This window comes from Lagopus leucura, unplaced genomic scaffold, assembly GCF_019238085.1.
Source record: "Lagopus leucura isolate 7727_CA_CO unplaced genomic scaffold, USGS_WTPT01 Super-Scaffold_100033, whole genome shotgun sequence".
NCBI classification, from domain to species: Eukaryota; Metazoa; Chordata; class Aves; order Galliformes; family Phasianidae; genus Lagopus; species Lagopus leucura.
In genome coordinates this window covers 4792706-4814258 of record NW_024962282.1, presented here as the reverse complement: position 1 = coordinate 4814258, position 21553 = coordinate 4792706, and the positions used below count along the sequence as shown (strand labels likewise).

At 42.0% G+C, this 21553-nt stretch overlaps 1 protein-coding gene across 6 annotated transcripts in view; it reads right to left on the bottom strand.

Moving 5' to 3' along the window:
- Nucleotides 1–21553, bottom strand: part of TEAD1 (TEA domain transcription factor 1) — a 145997-nt gene that overhangs the window by 38999 nt on the left and 85445 nt on the right. For 4 of the 6 annotated variants that reach the window (XM_042881882.1, XM_042881880.1, XM_042881879.1 and 1 more), the window contains 3 exons: nucleotides 4772–4836; nucleotides 1892–1954; nucleotides 1741–1803 (listed from right to left, as the gene is read on the bottom strand). In XM_042881882.1, the coding sequence (XP_042737816.1) occupies nucleotides 1741–1803; nucleotides 1892–1954; nucleotides 4772–4836 (191 nt within the window). The remainder of the gene's footprint in view (nucleotides 1–1740; nucleotides 1804–1891; nucleotides 1955–4771; nucleotides 4837–21553) is intronic. The other 2 variants (XM_042881881.1, XM_042881877.1) reach the window with 2 other exon arrangements.

Genomic DNA, 21553 nt, shown 5'->3' with positions numbered 1-21553 from the left:
AGGCCTCATGAAGTACCTTGTTGCCCTGACAGATCTTTCCTTCTTCAGGCGACTCCTCAAGATGAAAAATCCCCTGGGGGCCCTATTTACTGCAAATGCCACCTAGGGCAGAGGTCTCAAATAGTACTAGATGGCATTTAGCTGCTTGTTCCTTCGGAAAGCTCTGACAAAAATCTGATAGCAGGTGCAGCAACTAAGAATATGTTTTGCTTTAGAATTGTCTTCATTTTTATGTTATTTTTAGCATTGAGAAAAGGAAATATTTTAGAAGAGCAAATCCAATATTTTTGTTAGGCTCCTAAATCTGCATTTTAGTAGCTAGGTGGGTTTCCTGCTGTTTGTAGCCTAGGTGCTCACCAGCCCTGCAAAACACCCTGAGAGCTGCTGGTGCTGAGCACCTCTTACAGTAAGGCCACCTCCTTACATAAGTAATTTTAGGCATCAAGGATTGACAATTTAAGCTTAAAATGCTACATATCTCTGTATTATTGCACCCTCGGTTAAAAAGCAGTATGTTTAGGTTGTCTTAGTTGTTCTTTACAAACCCCAACTGCTCAGCCAGTGCAGCTAAAAAGCCAGCCACCAACAGCCATACAAGCTTGCCAGCATGCTGCCCACTGCGGATGAAAAACCCAGTGCTTCTGTCAAGAAGGCCTGTTACACAGCCAGGCTGTTATTTATACGCTGCAGCTCCAGGACTGTGGTAAGCATCTGCAGCGCTCACCACTTAGCCTCGTGAAATTACTTGCTGAAACATTTCGTTTTTCAGCTAGAACAAAAATGCGATTTGTTCTCATTCGGAAAATAAAAATCAACAAAAAGGAAAAAGGATGGAAGGAAAAGATTTACAAGTTCTTTTGCTTTTCATTAAAAAGAAAAAGCGTGGAAAAAATTGCAAAACCCCCTCTTCCACTTTTAAGTAACGTGAAAGCAAAATGCATCCCAGGATCTCTGCTGGAAATCTTAAAAAAACAAGCCATCCAAGAAACCCTCATCAAACATTTCCAAGAGTTTCTTTTGAGCCTTAGAATATACTGGAGGGAAGCGAGAGAAAATGGGGACACGTACAGTTCATCACGTCAGATTAAGCAAACATACTTAGTTTTACTTGGACAGGGCTCTCACTGAGGCTCTCCAAAGATTAAATGCCAACGTTTTACTTCAAAAAAATAAAATTTCATAGAATTTTGCAAATAATATTTAGCTTCAGGTGATACTAGATTGCACTCTAGTAGTGTCTTGTAGCTAGAGCAATCTGGATAAGCTGTGCTCTCTGGCACAATCTATTTTAAGTATTCTTGATAGCATTTCAAAAGCAGAGACAAAAAACATTTGGGAACAGAAAACAATCACCCTATCTAAAAAAGAAAAAAAGAAAAAAAAAAAGAAAAAAAAGTATATCTACACAACTGTATAAAAACCTTGTGTATGTAAATACACTCGTAGCACTCAGCTGTTCAAAAATAAAACAAAAAATGAATGGATGGGTTAAAAATCAGGTTTAGGTGCTGAGCGGTTACAAAGAGTAGTTCACTTTGCATTTGGACAGTGTTAAGACAATGTTTTTAATGTGGATGCTAGTGCAGAAACCAGAGATTAAACACAAAGAGACGCAGACAGCTACCACATGCAGGAAAAGGAGGTTACAGGCATGGCAGCACCAGGAGCTCGCCCATCACCACGGGGAGGAGGAAGGGACAGGCATAGCAACCACAAGCCCAAAAGCAGAAAAGCGCATACCTTCAGCTTGGAATGAAAATCACGAGATTTCCTTCTGGCAAGAACCTGAATGTGACTAGACACCTGCAGGGTAGGGGAAGGGAGGAAACAAAGGAAAAGCCTGTAACCATGGAGATGAAAAGCCCCCTACAACTGGGCAAGCCAAACGTACCTTAATGGCGGCTTGAATTTCTCGAACTTTCTTTCTTGCTAAGACCTGTATGTGACTAGACACCTACATTGTTCAGGTTTATAGGAACAAAAAAGAAAAAAGAAAAAAAAAACAAACAAACAAACAAAAGAAAAACAAAAAGCAAATCAAATTTAAAATATCTATTTTTCTCTTTTTTTTTAAAAAAAGAAAAAAAAAATTCCAAGGGAATTGAGTTATTTGCATCTTCAGTAAGCTCTGTTGTTAAAGATACCACATTCCCAGACAGATACCCAGCTCTTACAATAACTTAACAATACTGGTCATCACTGCAGTGACTTGATTAAGGAAAAAATACGTGCAGCCTACTGGGTTGTGCACTCAGCTACAAGACAGAGGACACAGCCTGCAGCTGGCTGCAGCCCGCATGCTTTGGGACAGACCCCATCCACAGGTGGGTCCCACATTCTGCAGCACGCAGCCCACAGGACTTCCACCTCTCAACCAGGGCTGCAGATGCCCACCCTGACCCCTGGGCACCAGGCTGAAGACATAACGATGTCGAGAAGTTGCGTCCATTCGTTTGTATTGTGTTCTGCAGCTCCAGCAAGGAGCTTCAGGCTGTGTTTTGGCCCCACTGCTGTGTTTTGGCCCCACTGCAATGTTCTAAGTTCTGGAACAAATGGTAAAATATTGGCACAATGCAGTCCCAGGAACCACTCTGCCTGTCTCTGCAATCTCAGCATCAAATCTGCCCACAAAATGTTCATGTAACTAGAGACAAGTAACTGGGCATCAGCTCGAGTAATGTCTAGGTTTGGTCTGTTATTACATTTTGCATTTTGGTCAGAAATGTGTGTAATCCCTGCCCTGCACCAGACCATTTCATAGCCCAGTCGTTGCCTGTGCAGTGAAGGGTCGGGATCCTGACTCACATTCCTATTTATTCTGCCACATGTTGATATTCATGATATCGATGCCGACCAGCATTGCTTGGTACTGCTCAGCACCCCCCAGACCTCTATGTGAAGGTTTAAAAACTGCAGTGATGGGAAAAACTGCTAAAGAAAAATCTTTAGTCTGATTTGACCAAGGGCATACCATACCAGGTGTTGTACGGTTTTCCTGAGTTAGTTAAAACTCCTGACTGGGAAAGAACACAAGCAAAAGAAAAGGAGAAACAAAGTTTCATTTCCTCCCTCTGTAAGATTATTCCATGACAATAGCAACAACAACAACAACAACAAAACAACAACAACAAAAAGCAAGCCTGATTTTTTAGTGGAGAAGCAAATAACAATGCATAAGTGAGCACAGCCCCTGAAGGCCACCTTCAGAGAGTTCTTCAGGAAGCAGCTCGGGAACCAGACTGCAGTAATTTAGCGTTATACTTTTGCTTACTAAGCAATTTTGTGGTCAAACACGTAGACCAAGTTTTGACACGTGTTCACTTGTTTTGCTTTCAGCAGGATATTAGTGGTGTTAAAGGTTATACAGGAAGCACAACTGTAACATTCAATTGTTCAGTTGAAACTCGGAACTAATGACAAAGCCTTCTAGACACCAAAACTGATTAATGAAACATTACAGAGGGACACACAAGAACAGAGGCCATGTGCAAGCCATCACAGCCCTCTTGGTTTTACCGCAGCTCTGCCAGCACACGCTGGACATGGATCCAGCCCAGTCTGCATTTCAAATCCCGATGCCATTTTAACATCCCCAGTGTAGCTCCCAACTGGGGGAGTCTACATGAGCATAACACAGGGCACAGCTTGGGCCTTTGCCTTTTGTTCGCAGATTTCTTTGCCAATCTTTTGTTTGTTCCTTTTCTCCATGCACTGCAGTTTCTCTCCTTTCTCATAGCTTTTTTCATCTCTCATACATATGCTTTCTCCCCAGTTGACAAAGACCACCACCCAGGGCAAAGTATCACCCACTTCAAAATGCTTTAAGCACGAGGTTTGGCAGCAGGCCATCTTTATGTGTTCTGACTCAGTGTCACCTTTCTCTGCTTTACAAAACACGCATAGCATGCAAGTGTATGAGATGCTGCCTTCTCCTTTGCCACGCACGTGGAGGGGAATCTCAAACTTAACATTAGAGAAAACAAATGGACTCTGCAATTGGCAAAGCATTTTGAAACAGTGCAAGGGCTCAAGAACCACCACACAAACCATACAGATCGTGTGCCTTCTGTAAGGCTGCTGAACCCCATGGACATTATAAATTAAAGGATTTAGTCATATGTTATTAACTTAATGGTTATGCAATAATTGTCTAAAAAAGACTCAAGACTGGCTCAAGGTATATTCTGAGTCGTTGATGAATGAAATCTTGCCATGGTCACAGACTAGGAGCCTGAAGGCTCTGTGAGGAATTTTTATTATTATTATTTCATCCTGTAGCAAGCACTGCCCACGAGCTGAAAGCATGATTAGCATCAGTCTCACTAGATAATTTTTATTCATTCACCTCTCATATCCAATAATCACAACCTTTATTATATTGGTGAATTGGCTGGACATTCAGAAATTATTATTGGTTATTCACCGTCTCAAAATAACCATTTCATTCTGTAATTATCCTTATGTAGAAAACAGGAACAATGCTATATGCTTCTGCTTTGACTTTTGAGTTTTTTTTTCCCCAAATACAGGGGATAATAATCTCATATACACGTAGACCAACAGAAAATGCACCTCCAGCTTTCACTGAGATGATGCACATTAAAAAATCTGGAATTCAAAATATTTTTCCTAAAAAGTGTGAATTAGGTTGTGAAGTCAGTGAAGTCGATACACCATCTTGTCAGAGCTGAAGCACAGGCAGCCACCGCAGCCAAAAGCACCATGTTTTGTTATTCACCGAAACGCATACTTCCCCACTGGGTTATTTTACCTGCTTCCTGGTCCGTGTCTTCCCTGTTCTAAGTTTGATGTATCTGGCTATCAATTCATTCCTACCTGAAACAAAGAAAAATGAATGGTAAGGGACAAGCAGCAACACATCCATAAACACAATCAAAATATGACACTGAAACATATGAGCTGCATGTATATGAGACCGACCTTTTCTTGTACCTACTCTGCTTTCACTTTGCAAACTATTCATCAATATTTCGTATTGTTCAACAGTATTTCTCTTCCATCTCCTGTATATGTCCTACCATCAGCGCACAGAGGCTATCTTGGGTTTCCAATGAAGACCTGGAACTGTAGGCAGGTAGAGTGGCAGCACTATGGCCGCTGACCAGGATGGTCTCGGGCTAGGGACATCTGTCCCAAGGGCTGACCAAGGTCTAGCCTCTCCCTGTTTATCTTCCAACTACACTGGGTGGTGTTCACCACCCAGGCCTACCTGGGTCTTTTGAAGACCACTTACCACTCAACCCAAAGCACTGATCAGCCTGATAGTACGGTTTTGTGTTGGCATTTTCTCCAGCTTCTTCAAGGAGGAGAGCAAAATCTTCTGCTGGGGAGCATTCTGCCTCTTCCACTGACTGCAATCACTGTCTCACCATGTTGTAAATTACATCCTTAATGCCATGCACAAGAGTGGTAACCCTGCGGCGCAGAAGTTCCTGCTGCAGCGTGGCTGATCAACAGGGTGGTTTGTTATTTAGAGCTCTGTTTCCCTTGGAAATACAGAGTCTAAAATGGCTATTTGACTCTTCTTCAGTCACACACTGCGCTACTTAATACGAACTAATATTTTCTTTCCAAATAATTTCCTTCCTAAATATTGCTGACATGGATGATAACAAAGTTCTATGTGGTGTCCTGTTTATTTTCACTGCATATTATGTTACCTCTTCATGAGTTGTAACAACTTAAATACACTTGTTTAACAAGTCCTAAGTTATGGAGCTATTTGCATTCAGCACAGGGGAAAAGCCCAAGTGTAGAAAATGAGAAAACTGATTTAGCAGTGAGCTGAAAATGGGTAGGCTAAGAAAATAACCTGTCGCCCACCAAATTGTTTTAAAGTGGATGAGTACACAGCTGGGGAGTGTAGAAAGAAGAGAAACGAAGCTGCTCTACCTTTCATTAGCATTAAATGGAAAAGCTTTTTGGAGCTTTTTTTGAAGATGGAAAAGTTTACAGTCAGGGAAAAAAAAAAAAAAAACGAGGGAGAGATCAAGATCCTGAGGCCATGGCAACAAGGAAAAGAAAATGGCCTACGATGATGGCAGGTAATACTAAACAGGCTTTGGGCAAGAGTCTTCCAATACTTTTCGCTTCTGCCCTGTCCCTTTAACAAGCACTGCTTGAGCAGACAAAAATGAACAGAAAAACAGGAGGACACACTCGACTGCCTGCAGCTGGGAAGCCCAAAAGGGCAGCAGCCTGTAAGCCCAGCAGCAGCCCTTCTGAGACGCAGACAAACTGTGGTCACAGCACGGCTCACTCCAGACAACTATGTCCATTCCAGCAGCCCTGTGCAGCCCTCAGCTGCAGCTGAGGCAGGAAGAGTTAAACCTTCTCATGGCTTCACAGTATTCTCCCCAGTCAAGAGAGCTAAAAAACTGTTTTTAAAAGAAAGCTCAGATTCCCAGGCAGCCACTTGACACAAAAAGCAGCTATATAAAAAAACACTGAGCACTGAAAGTCTAGACTGCATTACTCAAATTATCAGTAAGTGCCGTCCCCACTTAGGCCCCAGGTCCATCCATGAAGCTCTTTGGCTGGAATCAGGAGGGGGCTGGCCAGCCCCGCTCCAGCCCAGCAGGGAGATGACTGACAAGATTGTGGCTTTCCCTTAAGGTGAGATCCAGCTGGAGTCCAGCTCAAGAAGAGTCAATACAAGGTGGAACAGCGTGACAAAGAAAGGGAGCTCTACAAGGAACTGTGCAAAGTGATCAAGGCAACAGCCTTATTTTTCCTTTACAGCTACATTTTCAACATGGAAATATGCACCTTGCTCAGCCAGAGCAGGGGATATTCAAAAGCTTCATGAAGCTCAGTACATATCTTTTGCCTAACCAGAATGATCTGAAAAGATGTGGAATCTGTTTTGGACTCCCAAAATACCATAAACACAAACATAAGCACTGCTTGACATACACAAGATAGGTGCCCTGAGTCAAAGCTTACAGCCTTTGTGTTATCTACCAAACACTGCTGCTCTTCTTTACCAGCTGCGATGGATCCTAACAGAAAAGACCTTACCTCCTGACCCATCAAGGCCAGAAGAGGATTTTAAGGTGAGGAAGGACAAATAACCCTAAAAAACACTCTTTCCTTTTCTTGGGAATGAAAAGAGTTTGAAACAAAAGGCTCAAAAACTTCTTTAACTGGCCACTAAAAACATTAGGGTGAAAAATGACAGTTAATAAACAGATCTGTTTTTCTCTAAGAAGGGCTCAGCTGTGGAAATACTTTCCATACACACCCTCTCGATCTCTCCCTGTCACATATATATACGGGAAATTGCCTAGTAGAAGAGGAGAGGTCAGGTTTATGAACTGTAAATGTTCAGCTCCTTCTCCTTGTCATCTACTATGACAGTCTCCTGCTGTGAATGATTTCGTTCAGGTATGAAAGCGAGGTGTGGGGAAGTGACCAGTCAGATAAGATATCTTCAATGCTCAGCAGTCCTTTCCAGGGACCTCCAAAGGGTTGGGAGAGGACAACATGAAACATTTTATATGGGCTTTTCTGAATGTTTGTTTTGCTTTTAAAGTCACTCTTTACCCGTCATGCCCTTCTGTAACATCAGTGCAATTGCAAAATGCGTTTCTCCCTGCACTGACACGGGGGAAGATGCATTTTACACAACACATCTTTCTCAGTCGTGGCCGGAAAGACAAAAGGGTTCTGCTGGCTAACAGCCCCACCTGGGCTCCCAGGCTTCCTTTGCCTGCTCCGGGGAGTATCACCCCAAACGAAGGAGAGGACAGCAATCCCAGACACCTCACAGGCAGTGAGTGAGGAGGACTGACATCTCTGCTCTTCTCCTCCTAAATAAGTAGGAGCAGCTGCTGAGAGGGGAGGATCCCACCCACCCCCCCGGGAGGCAGTTGTTGCTCTAACAGAGGGTCCTTGTCCGGGGAAACCTCCCCCGCTACCATTATTTCCAAAAAGCAGCCTTAAGAGGCTTAGCATCAGCCCCCATACAGGTCTCTGTGAAGCTTCTGGGTGCCACCCTCGGTGCACCCATGGTGGGCAAAATGGGCACCCCATAGGCAGCTCTGCAGGGCCTTGAGTGGGTTGTGGAGGCGGCCCAGGCATGCGGGGTGCTGGCTGCAGGTGTTCCTGCTCAATCCTGTGGCATCACGGCGTATGGGGCAGGCAGCTGGCTTTATTTAGAACATGAATAACACAAATCAAGCTCCTGCCCCCAGATCCCAGTAACAGGCACCATCCAAATGTGATAAAAATAGACAAGTATGGGAAATTTAGTTGGTTAGCCATTGGAAAATGAACAGCTGATTTATAAAGTTTCCACACTCAGCAAAAATTGTAAGCAATGACCATGTAGCAACACCTATTTTTAATTTTTTTTTTCAAATAACAGCATACTATGATTTTCACAAGTTCTTCAAGACTGTGGCTTGACGCAGGTATTTCATATACTTAGCACACAGCCTGGACACAGACCTATGTGCTCGACTTCTCTTAAAACAAACATTCCACCTTCTATGTCATGTTCGTGGCCATATTTCCAACATGGCAAAGCTCTGTCAGGATCTGGGCTCCATCAGGAGCCTCCAGCATGCTCCCAGGCCTCGGGCAGAGCCCATGTGTGTGCTGCCTGCAGCACCGCATCCCTTTGTCTGTGCTGCTCACACACGAGCCAGCATGAGCCGGACTAAAGGCCCAGCCAACACGGGGGTCTGCACACAGACACGGGGTGCAGGCTGGTTGGGGTGAGGGTTTTCCTCCAGTTGAAGGCGGCTGTGGGATCCAAGGCAGCTGAGCTTTCCTGCTGCCTTTTGCCAGCAAGAACTCCCAACTTTGGGAGAGCTTGCCTAAAATTGGCTGGTGCTGCTTTCTGAAGACGCTCGAAAGCTAAATTGGCTAACAAAAAACCTCTTGTAGATAAAAGAGCTCAGTAAGTCAACAACTGGCTAAGCAGTTTAAACCCCTAAGTAAGGCATCCTCTATTTAAACGTTATAGGCAAATCTAATTTAAGCTTTTAAAAATATTATGGGCAGGTGTTTAAGTTGCCCGCACCCTGGGTTTGGGGGGCTGGAGGGGGCTGGGCGGTGCTTCCAGGCAGGCAGCATTTTGTTCAGACAAGCTTTCTGTACGGGGCCACGTGACGCAGGCCAAATAAACAGCATCTGGGGATTTTCAATTACAGACCTTCACCCAGCATGCCTGCACTGTAATCTCTACCAGATGAGGCTCAGGCCTCACTATTTTCAATAATTCACACACTGTGTACACATAACATGACAATAAGGGCATTCATGCAACCGCCTGATTCGCACATCAAAGCTCCCAAATGGCCAGCTGTAAGCATGCTTACTGCTGAATAATTCATTCTTTTCACAGGCTTGAAAAAACGCTCAGCGGGAGTTGGCAAGCTTGTGTTCTTTCCTGTGTGGTATGCTAAACTCAAATTTTGAAAGAGGTACAGCCCCACTAAAAAGAGTCAGGGATCCAACTATTTAAATGTGCATTTGTGAGCCCTTGGATGGCTCCTTCAAATAAAAAAAAAAAAGCAAAGTGGGAAAAAAAACCCAAACCCATCATCTAAATGTGCTACATTTCCAAGTGGGCAGAGGAGATAAGATGAAATAGCCTGCATGCTTGCTGGGGCAGGTGTTTAATAAAAATAAAACGATTAAACTGTTTTCCTGACAGTCAGATTTGTTGTACACATATTACTCCTCACCGAGTACCCCACATACACCAGATGCATCACAGTCAACAAGTTCGGCAAACTTGAAATTTCCACACACACAGCATAAATTTCCTAGTCTACAACAAAGAGGGTTTTAGTCAAGACTAACACGTAAGAAAAAGGCAAACACAGACCCAGCTCTGCTGTTCCTGTAGCTCCTTTTCGGTGTTCTTACAGCTCCGGGCTGAATACTAATTTCTAGATGATATTTTAACAACCTACATTTGCAGTGGGGACTCTGAACATTCGGCTTGCAACCTGTGAGCCTTCCAAATGTTGAAAATACTTTGGCTTTATGCAACAGACTCGTCATTTCCTTAAGACAGACAAAAAAGAGAGAGAGAAAAAAAGTGCCCGCTTCATAATATCAGGTTTTCTTGACTGTCAATCAATGCCAGAACCAGCAGGATCAACTAGTTGTGACCTCTCCTTACAGCAAACACATGCTGCTCACCAGCTGTGGACTGTGTTTTTTACACCCTTTTCTCTATCATTCAGAAGGCTTCCTCCTAATCACAATAATCCCAAAAGTGCTAAAACATATCAATCGTCCTTTAAGCCTGGCCTACAAAAGGCCAGCCGTCCGGCCTTTATGGGCTTGTCCAACAGCAGCTGATACTTCATTCAACTACAAATCCAATTTAGCAGTTACAAGAGGTTTAGCATCACTGGAAAAATATTGGTGTTGATCCTGCGCTCTTAAGTCAGCAAATATTCTTTTGCCATATTGTTTAGCTTTTTCTGCCATATTTCCACTTCTGCTGGATTTCCCTGAATGACTTCAACAACAGCTTTTAACCTCCGAACTGGTAATATTTACAGTTAATCAAACAGCTATTTTTAAAATATGTTTACTACAATTACAAAAACATAAGCCTATTTCTATTCCAACTGTTACAATACTAAAAAAAAAAAATAAACAACACAAAAAAACCAACACAACAAACGCAACTTAGCCAACAACTCTAAAAAGAAACACAGTCATTTCATGCAAAACCATAGAGAACATTTATGCAGGAGTTAGGCAGGATGTTATTTATTACAGCCCTTTGGGCAAGTTCATGGCAATTCTTTCACTTATGTATTTTTAATTGCCAAATGAGCCCATGCAAATGCTTCCTTCATTCTCCTCTTCTGCTTATTTCCCCAACTTTAAGCATCAGTGTAAGCACATGTGATGCCTTAAGGTAAAGATGAGACACTTCACTTAGAGAATTTAGCGTTCACCAGCCCCAGATGTGTCAGGCCACTGTTTGGGCAGCCTTTAGTAAATGTAAGGCAGGAAACAACTCTGCTGGCCCCCAGGAGAGAACGGGTACTGCTTTTCCCTTGCTGTGCAACAAAACCATTGGCCCTAAACCTGCATCAAGCACTGGTTTTCTACCTCTCTGTATGTGCACTTGCTGGAGGACGCAGAATGGGCCCGGGGACAAAGCAAAATAACCAAGATCTGATATCTTCCGGAGCTCATTGCTTAACTCCTGCACCCAGACCTTCCCAAATCAAGGCTCTGGATTTAGGTAGGGACCATGCAGAAAAGCCTTCATTCCAGGACTGGACTGGCATAAGAGAAAGACCTTGGGTCCCTAAAAGGGTTCCGAGGGCTGCCTGATGGTGTGTGCACAGAGACACACGTTTCATATTACAGTAAGCCACTTCAGTATTACTATACACAAATTAACTGTTTGCACAGTGTACTGTTACCAGGTTGCCCAAGAGGATGGAGGAAAATGAAGATGCAAGAAATAAAATAACTGAAACAATCCTTTTGGATGCTAATGAGCTAACCACTGCAATTACTCATTAAAGTTATATCACGATACTTCCAAATAAAATAACTTTTTTGTACTGCATTAAAAACAACGAAGTGATTCCAGATTGAAGCAACACCACAACTTAATTTATACAGCAAAAGGGAAATGACCTCGTGGTAGCATGGAATGACATTCTCATCATGTCAAGTCCTAACCTTCTGGTTTCATTCCAGCCTCAGTTTTAAACAAAACAACAAAGGCAGCCCATCTACACATCTGGTTTAGAAATCTTCACTGACACTAATGCAATGCATTGGATTCCGTTTGGAAGGTTTTCACACTGGGAAATATTCCATATAAGCTATGTTTATTAATTTTCTTCTGAGTTTTTCAAAACACGGGCAGAACATATTTCAAAGAGAAAGAAGAGTGATCCAGAGATCTCTCTGAATATTCATTAATTAAGATTTTGTCAGTGTCAGTTGTCTCAACAAAAGAAGGTTTTATAATTCACTCTAAGCCGTGTTTAATTAAAATTTAAATGTTATAAAAACACATGGAAATTTTCGCTCTCTCACAATTAAATTATTTTCTACTTACTATAAACTGTATTTTACTGCAATCAAAAACGCATTTCAAAACAAACAGCTATTTTAGGTTTCAGAATACACAAAGAAATCCCCATAGGAAAAAAAATCCCCAAACTTGACCTTTGCCATCTATCTGGATAAGCTACAGATGTAGTGGATTATATAAAAAACCCTATGTCCTTAATCTGACATGGGTTTTTTTTTATTATTTCCCCTGCTATGATAGGAACTCTCAGTAACCTATCTGCAAAGACTCTGCACGACTTCCACACACAGATGGAACCACTGCCCTGTTTTGCATGGTAGCTGCAGTTCTGCAGTGACAGGAGAAGTTTAGACACAAGGCTGTGCCCAGCACAACCCACCGAAAGGCTGGTTTGGCAGGGAATCCTTCAAACACACAGACAGTAGGGCTCGCTGACCTGTCATGCATGATGGATGAGTTAAGGGGATTAAAACCACTATTTGCATCAGAATAGATAAAAATTAGCAAAATAGAATTTCTCAGTAGGTGGCTTCATTTCTGTTTGTACTTAGGCAAAATGAAGTTCACTTTTGAAGGAATTACAGTTGTTTAAGCAATGCTCATTTGCAGAGGAGAAATTCTGTCTGCCTTTTTGCTTTCTACTGTTTATTTTTTAAGGAAACACTTTTAACTGTAACTAAATAGCATCTTTCCTTGCTCACGTTCAATATTAAAGCGTTACATGACTCCAATGCTCTACCCTCTTTAAGCTGTAGGTATGTCTTATCGCTTACGCATTTCTAACCTCCGTATACCAAAAAGTCTTTTGAATTCACAGCAGAATGATCCAAAAAGCCAAAAAAATTGCTTTAAATTGTGCATTGATGTGCCATGAGTTCTGAGCATGAGCCTGTGACTCAAGAACTGTGAGAGGCAGCTGCTGGAAATGCTGTGTTTCCTTTGACTGGACTCATATTGCACACACTGATGGTACTTAAAAGCCTGGGAAATGGCTGCACAAAGCAACATAATGAAAGGCTCGCCTTGAAGAACAGCATTATATTGTTTATACAATATAACTTTGAAAGAAGTCTGGATGAACATGTCAGTGCACACAAGCTGGATAATACGTATAGAAACTCCAGAAACATCCACAGACAAACTCTCCCCCCTTCCTGCATACAGGACTAGGTTTTGTCTGTCAGACACAGGTGTGGAGCTGCAAACGAGTGGAGGTCCCTCTCTCTGCAAGGCTCCTGTATCTGGTCTGCAGGCAGTGAGCAGCCTCCAGAAAACTCAGTACATTCTGTAAAACATCTCTGTCTACCGTCAAATATGCCTTTGAACTCCTCTGCTATAGTAATAGCAGACTGCACTCACTTGGGGATGTATTCTGCTGTGCCCCATCACAGCATTAATAGAGAGCAAAGCAGAGCATTCAACAGGTAGATTTCTCCCACTGATGATATTACAAATGGGAAGAGCTGTGACATGATTTCTCATTCAGCATTTACTATAATGAGATTTTAATGGAGAAGGGTCACTTCCCTTCCTCAGTGATTAGGACTGTGGGCAGATCCAGAAGCTGTCTTAAGAAGTCAGCTATGAGGACTGCTCCTAGGGCTGCAGGAGAGAGGGCCTTCATTAGCACCTCCACAGACAGCGCTGGCATTTCCTGCAGCTCTTTGCAAAAGCTGTTTATTTAGCCCATGAATTACTTGGTGTCTGTGTCCCATGCAGTTGAGAGCTTTGTTTTCACAGCAGGTGCAAAGAGGTATTTAAATTTGCATTACATCCAGAGTATTTACACTGCAGTTTGCGTTACATGACAGCCTCCGACAGCAGGTGGGCCAAGTGGAGAAACATTTGACCAGTATATGAAAAAGCCTGGGATACATCCAACACCAACCTTGGTTTCCAAGTCATTTCACAAGCACAAAGTGGCATTTTGTGGAGACTTTATAGCTAACAATGCAGTTCTAGCTACAGTACAAAAAATATTTTGCTCTACAAGAGAGACCCATAACACAGTTCAGCTAGCAAGCAACTCATTTCTTACAGACCTGGACCGAGAACTGGAATAGTTCAGCTCTTTTTAGCCTAAAGAAGGAGCAGTTGGACTTGTCCACGATTCCAGGATTGACAGGAACCAGTCCAGATCAGCTCTGTCCCTGCTGCCCTGCTGATCCACCTGGGCCACTGATGTTCCAACAGGTGTGGTGGGGACGGACAGCACCCATGCACGCCTAGAGGATGCCCAGGACAAGGGGAGAAAAAGAAACCTTAATGCCACCACGAGCTCAGTATGAGAGCACAGCAAGCTGTCGGAACGGAAAAAACACCTCCACTTATTTAGAAGCCTAGCCACAGGAGACAGCAACGAAGAGCTAGGGCAGTCAAAAGATACCACACCATAACATGCTTTGTTTATGTATGAAAGTGCTCCTCACTACCTGCTCATTCATCATTATGAATGATGCCTGCCTGCTCCTGCCCCTCCTTCCCCAGGCCCTGCTGCCACCAGTGAGCCCAGAAGCCTGCTGCCAGCCATGTAACCACTGCCCGGCTCTTTCACTGGTGCCTTTCAAAATCTGCAGGAGTACTCTGGAGAATCAGAAAGAAATTCTGCTTAGTGTACTTGCCAAATGCATTACAGTATGTTTCTAATTTTCTTTTCAAATCACTGTACTTAAGGTGGTTACTTTGGATGATGGGGAGGGCAGTTTTATTAAAAATAATTTTAAGGGGTACTGCATGCCAGAGAACGAGAAGAAAACTGCAGTTATAAATAATCTTTTTACCACTAACTTATTTCCACTGTAAATCATAATTCTGTTTTCCAACTCATACTTTCACTTTATATAGCATTTATCCAAAAAGCATGCATTTTGGAAACCTTCTCTTTATTTGCATTGGATAACTAAGTAATGAACTGTGACCTGGCTTCATGTCTAATTCTTAATCCCACTCTTGGCCAGAGGCTGGATGGATGCACCTTGACAGTACTGAGCAAAGGAGTGGTCTTCAGCTCCACTGGTGAGCAGCTGAGAGCAACAAATCAAACAAGTTTTTAAAGTGTTTAATACTGTATAGCCAGTTTCGTTCTGCTGACAGAGATAAAAGCCCCTTGGCAAACCAGTACCTTCCACAATGCAGTCAGCATCCCATCCTACGTTACAAGTTTCTGCATATGCAAGCCCAGAAGTAATCATCCTGACCTGTGCTAAAAAACAGGCAACACACAGTGCCATACCTAAACTTCTGTCAAGCCCACCTGGCTCCAGATCTCTTCGTTTTACAAACTTTCAGCACGCAGCTTTTGATCACTATATAGCACATACATGGTCATAAAAGTTTGCTCACCAAGGCAGCTGGCAAGTTCATTCTGGCAATGGCACCAGTACCAACATTTTAGCACATATCACGTTTTTGATGTTCAAAGATGTAAAGAAATGGCCATCAGATTGCCAAAAAAGTTCTGCCTGACACCAAGCAGAGCTATGATAACATATGCATGAAGTGATTGAACTGATGCTGCAGAGACTTATCAGGAGTGCTCACAACAGCAACATCCCTTTCATCTGTTGTGAGATGCACATGAGCATATCAGTGCCCACCTCCCACTCTGGATGGTAAATTGAGCCACAGGCTCATTTTCCATAAGACATAAGACCAAGAAGGAAAAATATACTTACTTACCTCAGAGGCTCACAAATGTTTATATGGAGCTATTAAAAGGCTGAGATGTAAAACAACACATTCGTCTAAAAGAAAATGAAAGGCTGTTTCTGGTACAGCCAATGCAGTTATATGTTTTCTGTTGGGGGAAATTTATAGCCACATTACGGCTGTCAAGGAGGGTAGTGAGCCACAAGGATTTCCAGATGCCATGTGTGAAGTTTCTCATTTCCCCAACTATACTAAAGTACATTATCACCCAAACGCAAACAAGCTTTAAAAAGTATCTATCATTAAAACATGTGTGGCCCCCTTGCCTGGCCTTAAAGAGATTGAGTTTTTTCTTTTCTTTCCTTTCTTTTGAAGCCACGTGGGAGACTGTGCTGCAGCACTCCCTGGGGGCCTAATGCTGATCTTACTGATGTCAACAGCAATACTGCGGCACGCTGTGCTGTGTCACTCAGAAAACCTGGCACTGCTGAGCACTGATGTTTCCCTTCTGAGAGTCAATCAAAAAAGGGGAAGAATCGCTGCCGCATTTCTCCTGACGGCTCTGAAGGTGAGAACAGAGGTATGAAAGGAGCATGGAAGATGAAAGGAAAAGCGAGTTCAAGTTCTTTCTGTAGCTGTAAATGCAGCTTGTTGAGCCAGCAGATGGCTGCAAGGGACTCATCCTGCTGTACCAATACCTGGCAGGCAGCAGGGTCTCACACCCAGCAGTGTGCTCACAGAGATGGCAATCCAAGTCAAAAGTGCACTCAAGAGGTGAAGGCCGCCTCCAGAACAGCTTCTGAAAGCGTGAAGCAGAAGGGTCTGCCTCATGTCTGTGTGGGACTGCTGTATGCTCAGGCATGAGGCTCTCAAGTGGCAATGGGTGCAAAAACACACCTTGCAATTTATCAGCCTTCAGCTCTAACCTGAAAGAAAATGGGAGGAGAATTGAAGCTAAAAAAACTGATGCAAGGAAATGAGCTTATTTCCCAAGTGGATTTGTTGTTACAGTAGGAAACAAAATTTATGCAAAGATCATCACAAGAGTGCTGAAATGAAGAGAGCAATGTAACCATCTGACACTCAGTAGTCCTCACGGATTAATATTTATTTACAGTGAAAGCCACGGTCTCAGTGCAGGTGTTTTGTTAAGTGACATTAACCTGAGTGTTTTGCTGAAGATAAAATCTAAATGGGAGATGCTGATTCCAAAGACGGAGCTCTCTTTTCTGTCTCACATCTGGAAGAACATCATCAGCAAAGCGTTGAGTGGGAGCAAGGAAGACAGTCTGTTCAAAACAATGAACCAAAGAGAATATCTGTTAAGGAAACAGAGGCATGCTGGCACCTCTCGCTGCAGCTGGGAAACCTCTTGCCCAGTTCCATCCAACAAAACCACAGCAGGACTCCACGACTAAGGTATGCTTAGCAAAACCAGAATGAAGGCAGAGGAAAGCATCGTGTCAGCCACAGCAACAGAGATGGTTGTATGGCAGTGTTAACATATCCGCTTATGACCACTATCTCAATAAATAGTTTCTGTGTCTCCCCAAAGGACTGAGATCCGACATCCACAGATATCAAAAAGACAATCTTTGAAGTACCATAGCAAATCCCCGAAGCTGTTTTCTTGATTACATCTGACACTTGGCTTGCAGTTGCACCATAGCATTTTCTGAAAGAAAGATCTGAGTAATAAAAACCGTCCCTCAGAAACCGTCATGCTGCATATTCATACTTTGGAAAAGAGGAACTGAATCTCTGGTACAGCAAAACCTGTAAATAGCTGCAGACTCAAGGTGCAGAGCATGCAGGCTTCAAGAAACAAAAAACTGGCGATGCAATTATTTCCAGAAATTCACGTCAATATGACAAACACCTTTTGAAATCTATACGGGGCAAATCATCGTCTTGCTGCAGTGTCATGATTGAAGCTGAACTGCCTGAATCTTCACTCTCTTAGAGCTGAATAAATTCACTCAGAGTGTCTGCTGCACCTGTCAGTGCTTGATACCCCAGTCTGGTTAAAACCTAAGAATACATTGCAAATCAAAGTGTCACTAAAAGAGAGAAAGCAATCAGAGCCACCTACAGTCACTGAGAAGGTACACAGCAGTGCACGTGCAGCACAGGACAGGTGGTGCAGCAGGATCCAGGTCTCTCAGCAGAAAATGCCTTTGCTTGGTCTCCACCTTTGCCAAACATTATTCTCTACCAACAATCCACCTTGTCAGTGCCATCTCCTCAATTTAGAGCTCTTATTGCATTGCTGCCAAAGTACTTTTGTGCGCAGCAGGACTGAGCAAGCCTTTATGACATACCCTAAAAAGCATCACCTCGTTCCAGTTTGCTTAACTCTGAGCTAAGGATTGGCAGAAATTAATGGGGAGAACTGAGACAGACAGACACTTGTGGACAGCTCTGGAGCTGCTGACAAATGAAAAGTTCAAGGGAGAGTCCTGTTTCAATGCAGTATTCAAACATGAATTTAAAACCAAGCTGCTTATGACATTTAAGCACGACTGCAAGCGATGGGTGAAGAAAACTCTGCTCAGCTAAGTTTGGCATCTGAATCCTCTACTCTTTTGTTAAAAAGCAGTACAGATCACACGAAGAGAACAACAGAGAGCAAACTGGATCAAGAATTTTCCTTCTTTTAAAAATATTCTCTTTTAAGTTCATAGTTTCATGTGTTTGAGCAGAGGAGGCAACAGAAACCTAGCTTGAAGATGGCTTTATGTCAGAGACATCACTGGATAAAAATAGCAAAATCTCTCCTGGTTGTTTCTGGTCTTTTATGTAGCTGATGGTTTACTCAATACATACTTCTTACTAAGACTGGGTTAAAATTGGCTTAAGATTAAATAGAAATGACTAATATTTTTACAGGTGAAAACTCTGAGATAGTGAAACTGTTGCATTTGAAGTAAATGTTTATCGGGCTTTAGCAATGAGTAAATTGTGTTAACTAAGGTATATTAACTGTTATAGCTTATTCAAACTTGAGAAGGTTAAAATCAGTGCAAATTTTATAAATTAGGCACACTTAATCTCCATGCTTAAGGACACCTCTTAAGGTCAGCCTTGTTCCTTGCAATTTGAAAGGTTAAGTTGAAGCTGTTGTCAGTGGCATCTTGAGGCACGGATATTTATATTTTATATATTATGAATATTACATATAAAAACATTTATATTTTATGTATGTTTACTTTAAAATTATGTCATTAATTAGAATTTAAAAGATTCTAGGTTCTTTTATTTTTTCCCCTTTTTCTGTTTGTTTGTTTCTTTTTCCACTCTAAAATGTGGGAAGTAAAACCATCTAGCATTCAATACTGGGCTCAGTAGAAAATCGTTGGCCTGAAAGTTCAGGCTGCTTTCTACAACCTAAAATCCAATACCTCCAGTAACAGATTACATTATATTTGACCTAAACAGCGGGCAGGGTTCTTTAGTGAGAAATAATGTCCTTTTGCACAAAACCAGTGTTTTCAAAGATCGTATCTCAGAGTGCTGTATGGAAATATAAGACCAATTGTATTCCCAGGAAGATTACACTAAACCCAGTCACGTTATACACTTAAGTCCAATAAGGCAGAAACACCTACTGTGCCATGTAGAGACCTCAAGCATAAACACCCACCATTTTTTTCAGCATCAAAGCAACTACACCTAGCAATTAAGTCATCCGAGTGTAAATTAGTCTTCAAGAAGAATGGACACATTTCACAGGAAACAGACATCCTCCAGAAGATTTGGACAACATTTCCCCATTTTTTATTTCATCACCCCACACAACCTGCAACACACATGCAGGATTCAGTTAGAAAAACAAACAAAAAAAAAAACAAAAAAACAGCATGCCGAAGGCATCTGAAAGAGCAGTAAATTACTAGTAGATTGGAAAGATTGATTTGTGAAGAAGTCACAACGAAGTGGAGACATTGCAATCAGCATGTGGATGGTGTAACAACAGTCTTCCAGCAAACTCTGAATGCCCTCAATTCCCACTGGCAAACTGAAATCAGTGGGAGGTTCAGGACACTCAGCAATTCATAAAAATTGAGGCAGGGCAATGGCTGCGCTTATTGTTTGGTTTTGGCCCTACCCTCTACAAGCTAGATGCTGAAGGAATGTATGGCCTATGCTCTAACAACTTTGCAATTTAGGAAGATGTAGCAGAAGGGAAAGTGAAAAGAGGTACCAGTCAATGAAGTTGACAATGGCTGATCTTCTCCATTGATACAGGGATCTGATAATTTGCTCCATCAAATAGTGTTACTCTGCTCTTGGTATCCATTGTGGTTTCCATGGAAATAACAGGAGGTACTATTTTCAGAGTGACCTACGTGCATTCCTCTATATCTGGGAGTTTAATGACTATACCCACCACAAGACTCTCCTTGCTCAACTTTTTCTTAAACAAAACAGAGTAACGGTCAATAAATCACTGGATGATTCCTCTTCCAGTAAAACTGGAGCAAAGCAGCATTGTATTGACTGCATGTTTCTTCTTTCTCTCCCTTTTTCTAACAGATTTTACTTTTTATTCAGACCTATACCATGCATTTCTTATGTGCCTGGAATACGCCAAAGACAAGTCATCTTTTCTCTGAGGAAAAATAAATTAAAATAAAATAAAGACCTGCTGCAAATGCAGGGAGCTGTACCACCTTGAACTTCCTTCCAACACTTAACACCAGGCTTAAAATTGTACTATATAAACACACAGAAGCTGAAACGGCACCAGCAGCTCTTCTGTCTACTTCGCTTTACACATTAAGCCACGATTCAGAGTCCATTAAGGCATCTAAATGTGACTTACCACATGAGTTAATTGGATGGGGGGAAACAATGAAGAAAGAAAATGCAACCCTCGAATGTGGACATTTATGTATTCCCATTATTCAGACCCTCCTGATGCCACAATCTCCCACTTCTATAGTTTATAAATGTTTGATTTAAAATATAGCCATTTTATCATTTGTACCACATTTACCTCATCTTACCACCATTCTGACTGGATGAGAAGCTAATGTAGCCTACACTGTCTGGTCAATTATTGCACGGACACCAGGGACCAATTAATGCCATCCATAAAAGCCTGAATCATTCTGTCAATTAACTAGAACTAACTATGTCATCAGATATATTACTGGTGAGCAAGTCTATTTGGTTGCAATATGTCTTAAAGGAGAGCAGTATCAAATGAATCACAATTGACTTGGACAACCGCTAGCATAATTTCAGAAGATGAAAAGACAAATGTGGTAGTTATTAGAGGTCCCCTGAGGAATTACGGCCAAGCAATTGTAATGTGCTAAGACTGTACTAGCAGGTGCCCACAGCACAAATCAGGCAGAGGGTTAAATCAATATTTTCAATTTCTTAGGATCAATCCAGTGTTTGAACAAGATGGAAACTTGTTAGCAATTGGCAGAATGTGTAAATGAAAAGTCAAACTTCTTATTATTTGTTAAAAAGGAATCAGTGCTCTGCATCATGCCCTTGGCACAAGATAATGCTTTCATGATCCAGTTCCTTGGGCATTCACTAAAAATCTAGCAGTTCTTAAATTTTAATAGAGTGCAAAAGGTTACTTTAATATACGCCGAACATTCAAGATCTTTAAAAATGATTGAAGTGTCAATAGGAAAGTTTTTGAGCTGTGACAACAGCATAGTTATTAATGATTAGTGCTAGAAGCAGAAAAATCTTGATTGCTTTAGGAAAGTATCTCACCAGGAATGCAGCCTGACATCTTTGGTACGACTTCACATTTATTTTGTTCCATACAGAAGAACATGAGGATCATTAAGTGATTCTTTACCAACTGAATACAAAATTAAA